Source organism: Arachis ipaensis, chromosome B06 (genome assembly GCF_000816755.2).
Source record: "Arachis ipaensis cultivar K30076 chromosome B06, Araip1.1, whole genome shotgun sequence".
Lineage (NCBI taxonomy): Eukaryota > Viridiplantae > Streptophyta > Magnoliopsida > Fabales > Fabaceae > Arachis > Arachis ipaensis.
This window is the reverse complement of record NC_029790.2, coordinates 129,508,532-129,517,753: the sequence shown is the minus strand read 5'-3', so window position 1 is coordinate 129,517,753 and position 9,222 is coordinate 129,508,532. Positions and strand designations below refer to the sequence as shown.

Here is a 9,222-nt window from a genome sequence, read left to right as displayed (position 1 = left end):
TCGCGATTCGAATTTAGGGTAAGATTACTGTCAGATTTACCAGCGGATAAATCTGGCGGTAACACTTTGTGAATGACTAAAACACAGCATTGCACTAATTCAAATTATTGGCGGATTTATCCGTCGGTAATGATCGCGCCAAATTTTTTCCTCCAATTATTACCAACTATTTACCATTAAAAAACTAAATATAACGGTAATTTTTTACCCGACAAATTTATTGGCAAATCCGTCGGTAAATTGATGGAGGGCGATCGTCGGTCTAGAATTTGTCAATAAGAATCACGTCGAAGTATAGTTCTAAACCGACAACTAGTTCTCAATCAAAGTTTAATTTGGTTGTCACAAATTCAACCTAATAAAATTTAACCGAGAGTATTACTCTTGGGTCGTCCTCAAGAGAATGGACAATAGTGTGTATAAAAGTTGGTTAGAAATCCAGGATTGAAAGACATAAGCATGGATTTAAACTAGCAAAGCTTAACATAGGAAACTAAAATCCCAAGAAATTAAATCAAGACAATTAAAGAAATATCTAAGTAAATGGCAATCTAACAAGATAATATATAAATCTAATTCTATTGTAGAACTAATTAAACAACTAAAATTAACTAAAGTAAGAACCGAGTAATTAGAAATTGGATTTTCGAATATGAATTGCAAAAGAACTCTTAGCTAAGGCATATGAATTGAGATCACTATCCTTGTCTAATAATCATATATTGACAATTATGAGGGACCAATTCCATCAAGTCTACTTCTATGCTTGAAATATGTCAAATAGGCTTGATCAACATCAATCCATAAATCTCAACCTAGCTACTAATTAACTTAGGGTGTGTTTGGCAAACACGTTGGGGAGGAGAGAAGCTCGTTTGAGCTTCTTGAAAGTTTCACTTTGATGTTTGGCAATTTTTATCTTTGTGAATGCAGAATTGATTCTGCCTCTGAACCCACGTTTAGGAGAAGCTCAAATTTGTAGCTTCTGCGTTTCACGTTTCACGTTTCACGTTTAGGAGAAGCTAAAATATTTCTTTTTTACCAATCCTACCCTTCATTTTCTTCTATAAGAATGATACTAGTAACTATTATCTTCACAGTCATTCTTTGTAGTTCTTCCTACTTCTTTATAATTTTTTAATTCCATTTTTTTTTTCATCAAAATCGTTCATATTTATTTCAATCACTGACAAATTGAAATTTTTTTATTTTTATTTGATTTTATTCATATGAATTTTATTTACGTTTTATGGTGATATAAAGATTACCAAACATAAATCACGTTAACCCAAACTAACTTATCATCAAAATCAATTTTACAAAATCAATTTTATGTAAACTCTGTTTTGCAAACTGTAATCCAAACACACACTTAGTAGTAGACTAGTGTTAATGGATATCAAATTGACCAACAAGAGTTCCCAAATCATCAATCCAATTAGACCCAGTTACTCAAAATTACTCAATTCCCTTAGCTTAAGCCAAGACTATATGAAACTACTCCATAACTAGTGAAAACAATTTATCAAACACTTGATGTGTAATAGTCTAAGACATAACTAAATTGCAAAATTAAATAGAAATTAAAGCTACCAACTAACAATTATCAACAATAACAACTCAACTAAAACTATAACACATAAAAACCTCAATGCATTAACGAGAATTCAAAATTAACAAGGTCCACAAAATGAGAAATAAGAGATAACTAAGGAGAAGAACACAATACTAACAAAGGAATTAAGTAAAATTAGAACTAGAGAAACTAAAATTAAGACAATAAAATTAGAATTAACAAGTTCTAATTCAAAAATTCAAACAAAAGATAATCAAAAGGCACTAAACCTAGAGAGAAGTGGGAGTTTCTTTCTCTAGAAAATAAAGAACAAAAACTAGCTAAATTAAGTCTAATTGTGTGTATGCTTTATTGACTCCCTTCTCCCCTTCAATTTTTGGCCTTTCTCCATTCATAATTGAGTTGATTTGAACCCAAGAAAGGTCCAGAAATCGCTAGCACGTGCAATTCTGATGAGATCACACACTGCATGTCACGCGTACGTGTACGCATCAGTTAAACTTTGCAAATGTCACGCATACGCGAAAGTGACGTGTATGCGCAAGAACCAGCTTCTCAAAACTTATATTCTTCATATTCCTTCCACTTTTGCATGCTTCATTTCCATCCTCTAAGTCATTCCTTCCCTATAAATCCTGAAATCACTTAACAAACATATTACGGCATCGAATGGTAATAGGAGAGAATTAAAATTTAGTATTTTTAAGGTGTTGAAAGCATGTTTTCAACTATAAAGCATAATTAGGAAGAAATCATAAAAGTATGCCACTTATATGAATAAGTGTGAAAAGAATTGATGAAACCCACTAAATTCAACACAAAATAAATTCTAAAATTGAGATTTATCATAAATCCGTCACTAATATCTGACGCTAAATTCGACAGTATTAACCGTTTTTCTTATAGTGGTGGAAAAGTGTATTAGGAGACAAATGATGATGATAATGAGATGAGATTAAGGACAAAAACAAAAAGATAGTTGACTACTTACAATTGACAAAGATNATATTTAATTATATTATATTTAACAATTTTCATCAATCAACTTAATACAACAATAAGATAGTTTTTGCCTAATGAGCACTAATAATGTAGGGAGAAGAAGATACGGTGAGGCATGACCTGGAAGGGAAGCAGTGGAGGTGCGCTTGGCACCCTTTTGATTACGACACCTTCCCCTCTTTTCTTCCGTCACCACCCCTTACTTTATACGGCGCCGTTTAGCCCTTTTCTCTCTGTCGTTTCCAATCTCCATTTCTTGGTCCTCTACTCCTCTCCGACGCGCTTTTCCCATCTCATTATACGCAGTCGTTTTGCTCTCTAATTCGCTCCTAGTCAACGCCGCTTCTATCCCTCTCTTCCATCTCACTCTTCTCTCTCGAGTTTCACCGATTCATAAGTAAAAAAATTCAAGCACCGGATTCACCGCTTCCTTCACTTCTTCTTCAGGTATCGCCTTTTAATTTTTAATTTTTGTTACTGAATTTTGCTTAATTCTTCAACAAGATGAAAGACACGTCGACGATGATGAAAATTAGCGGTGGTATTTTGTTGAAAGAAATTCCTGTGTCCAATTTTGTTAATTTAATTTAATTTAATTTTTTAGGTTTTTGAGATGCAGAGAGGGTTTAGTATCATCTTTGTTATAAGATATTTATGAACTTTATGATATTTATATATAACTGGGAAACATTAATTCGGGAATGTGCCTTTCTCCTTTTGTAAGCAACCATTAGATGCTTTATGTTGTTATCTTATACTGTTTTAATTTAAATATCTTTTTTATGTGGACAGATGTTAATATTGTTAGTGTATATGTTATGTGTTGTGATAACAGAAGGCAACTATGGCTTTGGAAATTGACAATTTAATATTTGCTTAACAGATGGAAGTCTCAGAGTTGTGCTAATCAGAACGGTTCACCATTTGTTTCCACACAGCTCAGAGATTTGTATTTGAAAGGTTCTGTACTTTGTTTCCTGGTTTTTGAAGTTTCATGCTTCATTGGCGGCTTCTTGTGTTGGTGCTGGAGTTAGATGCATGTTCTCGCACCAGAAGTGCATATTGAAGGTCCACCTGACACATCTCCGTTGTTGATGGAGCGGCTGGGTAGCTTGAACAGCAATCAGCATATGATCGTGCAGCCGGAGAGGTTGAATGACAATCAGCATATCATAGACATTAACATAGCTGGAAACGGTGATGCTTCCACTTCAGGCTCAGCTCATGATAGACATTCTAATGGTGTGGATACATCACAGCATGTAGAGAGAGCGGGCAGTGTGAGAGTACCTGTTTCCCAGCCTTCGGTTTTATCCAACAATGGATCCAATGGATCAAACTCCAGGAATTCTTCGTTCATCAGACGTGGAGATTCACGCCGGAGTAGGAGTCCAGTGCATTCGGGGTTGTGGATATCTGTAGAACTAGCACTCTTAGTAAGTCAAATCGTTGCATCAATTGTTGTATTGTCTTTGTCAAGGCACGAGCATCCACGTTCCCCATTGTTTGCGTGGATTGTGGGTTATGCAAGTGGATGTCTTGCTACCCTACCTCTGCTTTATTGGCGGTATTATCATCATAACCAAAGTCGAGATCAAGATTCACCCCAAACCCGTCAAACATCTCCTCGGGTTAATGATCCTTCGGGGACATTTCATTCCAGTTCCAGAAGTAATGGAGGAGCAGATGGTCAAGCTGCTGCTTCACTGTCCAGAAGCAATCAAGCTTCACCATTGACAAACAGAAGGTAGTGAGTTAGTTATCGTTGCTCATCGTTTATGATAACGTTATTTCATATAATCATAGAAAAATCACTAACTCAGAAATGAATCAGCAAAATAAATGGTCCTGCAATATTCTAGTTATGATAGTAAAAATGGATGTTTAAACAAAGGAGGGAGGGAATTTGTAAATAATATCTTTACCCACATCTCCATACATCCCCTTTAACCCCTTTCCAAATGTAGCTAATCTGATGTCCTGTTAGGGACTTAGTGAATGCATATGCTATATAATGATTGCAGTTGACACATGTAGTAACCAGATATTCAGGCAAAGTCTTCTCTGATGAAATATTGAAGTGAGAATTCTGTTATTTATTATTATTCTACATATTAAACACCAGACTTTAGGCAATGTGTTTTAAGTACCTAAAGTGGAAACCACACCTTAAAAGCTAGCTATTAAGGGGGAAGAACTACTCTCTTTAAATAAAACATCAAGTATCCATATTACTTGATGGGGGACTTGGGGCACCTCATATTACCCAAGTCCCTAACAATACACTAGCTGAGAGTTGACGTCCATGGAGGTTTCACTCTTTCGACTTTGACCAGCGGTAGCCACTTGCTATTGACTACTAATATTTAGTATTCACCTTAATCTAGCCTATAGGTAGTCGTTCGTGCTACCAACAACCTAGCCTCTATGCCATTGTTAGGTATCTAGGAAAAGTAGGAAGCCACACCTTAAAAGCTAGATATTAAGCAGAAAGAACCATTCTTCTTAAATGCAACATCAAGCATCCCATATTACACGATATGGGACATTGGGCACCCCATATTACCCAAGTCTCTAACAATGTGCAAGGTTTTCCTATTATGTCAAAGCACTTGCATTTTCTTAACTTCTCAGTGCCTCGATCTCAATTTTAGGGGGAAACGTTTCTGTAGTTTAAGTTCACGTGTTACTCACCATTGCCATGACCCAGTACGCTACTTTTGCACTGGTTCTTGAAATTGTTTCTCTTCCAAATAAACTCAGTTGCCTCCATTCCAATCATTATGCAGTATCCTAAAGTGCATTGTCTATGTGAGGGTCACATAGCCTCATTTGTGTCCAAAAACCAATTTAGAAATGTCTTGCACCTGGTAATTCTTTCTACCTAATTATTCAAATTGTATAACCTCAATGGGTATCACATGGAGAAAGTAGGACATAACTAAATGCAGTTAAAACAAAGGAATATTTTGTTCAGTAATGGTAAGGTAGTATAGCTTTCCAACAAGTCTCCAACTTAACAGGTTAATCTACTTATGGTTCCGTGTTTTGAATAAATCTTGACGTTTTGTTTCATTAAGATTTAAGAGTTTCTGAATGTTGGCAACCTGATGGATCAATTTGACAATCTTTCTTAAATTTAAGCAGTTGTTTTCCTCTATCATGCTTGTCATTGTTTACTCCTACCCTATTTTTCTATGCTTGTAACTTAACCGTGTAACTTGTAAGTAGTTTATGAAACTCCTAAACCTGTATTAATACTTGTTCTGCAGAATGAAGACACTAGTGGAATACTTCAAAATATCTTTAGATTGCTTTTTTGCTATATGGTTTGTTGTTGGAAATGTATGGATCTTTGGAGGACGTTCGTCTGCTGATGAAGCTCCTAACTTGTATAGGTTAGGCGTATAACCTTCCATTAGCTCTTGATTTCATCTGATTTTTCAAGGATTTCTCAACTAATGTCTGCTTCCTTTTGTTGCAGGTTATGTATAGTGTTTCTCGCCTTTAGCTGTATTGGTTATGCTATGCCCTTCATTCTCTGTTCAACAATCTGCTGTTGTCTCCCTTGTATTATCTCCATCCTTGGCGTTAGAGAGGATATGTCACAAAACAGAGGGGCAACTTCTGAATCCATAAATGCCCTGCCAACTTACAAGTTCAAGATGAAGAAAAATAAAAGAAGTGGCGACAGTAACTCAGCTGTTGTTGATGGGGGAGTTGTAGCTGCAGGAACTGAAAAGGAGCGAGTGATATCTGGAGATGATGCAGTAAGTACTATACTACTATCTAATCTTTAATTATTTGGGAGTACTTCATGAAAATTCTGGCATGCTAGCTCTTTTTGTCTAGTTACACCATGTCCCTCTATCCGCGAAGATTTTATTCTTTAACAGATCTGTGTGTGTATATATATATGGGGGGAAGGCTAACCTTTTCCTTGGGGTAAAGTTTATCAAGGTTCACTCTTTTATTGGACAAAAAGATTCTTGCAACCTTTATTTCTTAAATTCGATGCAATGTCCATGATAGTAATTTACATATACTATAATTTGGCAAAATTTATCTAAGAGAGTTCATGGTGTAATTTTTTAGTTTTATAAATATAAATAATAAGCTTGATATTGTTAAAAAATAATGAGCTTGAAAATTATATATATATGTTACAATTCACAATTATCATACCTTAGCTTCTACACCTCTTCCCATTTATAAATCTTGTCTTATTTATTTATTTTTTTATGGTATAAATGTTTTAGCGTTCATGAAATCAGGTAATCTACACTTGGTTTGGTTTGATGCTATTGTTGAATTCTTCTTCATGTTATCCTGCCTAATCCCTTATTGATCTGCTGCACCTTACCGGCTCTGTTGATGTCTGCAGGTTTGCTGCATCTGCCTGGCAAAGTATGAAAATAATGATGAGCTGCGAGAATTGCCTTGTTCTCATCTTTTTCACAAAGACTGTGTAGACAAGTGGTTAAAGATAAATGCATTGTGCCCTCTTTGCAAGAGTGAGGTTGGTGAGAACTTAACCGGATCGGGCGCTGCAGAAGGTGCCAGCCAATAGAGCGAGCTCAGGGTTTAAAACCGATTCAAATGTCTAAAACCGATTCAAATGTCGGAGATTAATCTACTTGTATTCAATTTTGGGTCTCTCATTTTCCTTTTGAACTGGATAATCTCTTCCCTAATGAGTTTGGAAAAGGGAGACAAAAGATGCATATCTATAAAATTGGTGGACCCTGCAAAGGTAATGGTAGGTCCCTCCCCAATAAATTGTGTTTTTCTCTCATAATACAAGCTTTCAAGGGCACTGAAAGAATTCGAGCATTCGAGTCCCTTATATATGTATACATATTCACACTTTCATTTTTGTAAAGCTTCTTGTATGCTTCAGCATCATCAGTTTCTTTCTTTTTTTTTCTTACTACTTACTTTGAGGGATGTTTGATTCTGACTTCATCCTCATTGATGTATCCTTTTTTTTTATATTTTTTTCCCGTCTTGTTAGAACTGTAAGTTGGTTGATACATCTCATCGCATTCGTAGTCTTCTGAGTTGATTGTTCAAGGGATGCTCATCACTGGCCATATGATGCGTGGTGCTGCCAATTAGAAGTAAAAAAACACATCATTTCATGTAAATGGATCAGTCTCAGAAATATATTAAGTGAAATTTCTGCGAGTTTCATTATGTGTCTTGGGAGATATTTTGGTAGGTATTTCACTATGGATACTATTATTTGGCCCCCTTTTCTTTATATCAAAAATGCTATTTCTATACAAAAAAAATCAACCATCAAATCAGGTACATTGTGTATATAAACATATGTATTGTTTAACTCATTTTCAAACATATATTTTAAACATATATTTTATACGAATGACCGATTTTATGGTTTATTTTTGGTGTGTAAGTAGCATAGTCGTTTTATTTATGTTAGTTATGTTAGTTGATTATTAAAATTTCAAAGAGATTAGTTAATAATTAACACCGATAATTGAGGGTTTTAAAATCACATTTTTATTCTAACTATTAAGTTGCAATTTTGCAACTAGTAATTGTTTTTTCTGCTATGCACAATTTTAACAAAGTGCTTAAAATCTATTTTCTAAAGTCTTTCTCTAGTAATGTATTTTGTGAGTTTGAGGGAATTAATTAGGAAAGTGAGAGCTTTAGAGAAAAAGAAAGTGAACAAGAAGTTCAGACTTTATATTTATTAGAACTTTTTCTAATTGGCAATAAAATAGACAAGAGGAAAAAGGAAACAAATGCTTTTTGGTTTTTGCTATATTTTTTTATATTTTATGTTTTATTAGATGGTGTGAAATTATCATAATTTGACAAAAATAGAATTGTACTAATTTTGTGAATCTTATTAAAATACCACCAATTTTAGAAACTAGAAAATGTATGCTTAGAAGAATTCTGAAGGGTTGAAAAAGTTCTTCCAAAACCTTCCAAATAACAAAAAACATAAATAAGGTTAAATTTTGAAAGACTTTGTATTTCTCTTTTTCTCTTATAAAACAAATTCATGGAGACACCTTGATAATAGCAGAAAGAAAAATAATGAAAAGGACAAAGAAATTAACTCTGCTAAGTGCTAACAATGGGATGACAAGTTCTTTCCCGGTTGTTGGGCATATTATAAATGTTGGAATGGAGTCACACCACAATTTAATGTTGGATAAAGCTATGCACATTATCAAACAGATTACTCTTCTGGAAAGCCTTTGTCAAACTACACTCAATTATGTAACCAAAAAATAAAATACACCCTTTAATCAGGCTTTTAAATCTTCAATTTTTAGTGGAAAAAGTCTTATCAGATTAGCTCAGAGAGGAACTGTTTGCTTTTTTGACTATTTGTTCTTCTTTGATCCTATCATGGCGAAAATCTACCCTTAGACAACATGCACATAATTAAACATGGGGAACCCATTGAACATAGACACAAATAAGTTCATATGACACAAAAGAAAAGAGACAAATTTTTAAGTGACACCTTATATGTAGTCGTCTTCATATGAAGTTGATAGTTGAGAATCATTTAAAAACAATTTAATCAAATTTATTAAATTATCTAATAATTTTTAACTATCAACCTCACAAAAAAAAAAAAAAAACTATACGTAAAT

The 9,222-nt window shown here is 34.2% G+C and overlaps 1 protein-coding gene across 3 annotated transcripts; it reads left to right on the top strand.

Moving 5' to 3' along the window:
* On the top strand, window positions 2,638–7,768 carry LOC107605129 (E3 ubiquitin-protein ligase At1g63170). Of its 3 annotated transcripts, XM_016306884.2 has the most exons (5): window positions 2,638–3,025; window positions 3,462–4,325; window positions 5,851–5,976; window positions 6,063–6,348; window positions 6,963–7,768. In XM_016306884.2, exons 2-5 carry the CDS (start codon window positions 3,613–3,615, stop codon window positions 7,146–7,148), a joined length of 1,311 nt encoding a protein of 436 aa, XP_016162370.1. In that variant the 5' UTR covers window positions 2,638–3,025; window positions 3,462–3,612; the 3' UTR covers window positions 7,149–7,768. The 3 variants fall into 3 exon arrangements, with proteins under 3 accessions (XP_016162370.1, XP_020960804.1, XP_020960803.1); XM_021105145.1 differs by lacking the exon at window positions 5,851–5,976 and having other exon boundaries at window positions 6,963–7,444; XM_021105144.1 differs by lacking the exon at window positions 2,638–3,025 and having other exon boundaries at window positions 3,442–4,325; window positions 6,963–7,444.

Coding starts and splice junctions, on each gene's coding strand:
- LOC107605129 (XM_016306884.2), top strand. CDS start 3,613: ATGCATGTTCTCGCACCAGAAGTGCATATTGAAGGTCCACCTGACACA. Junction 4,326..5,850: donor TCACCATTGACAAACAGAAG/GTAGTGAGTTAG, acceptor CTTGTTCTGCAG/AATGAAGACACTAGTGGAAT. Junction 5,977..6,062: donor GAAGCTCCTAACTTGTATAG/GTTAGGCGTATA, acceptor CTTTTGTTGCAG/GTTATGTATAGTGTTTCTCG.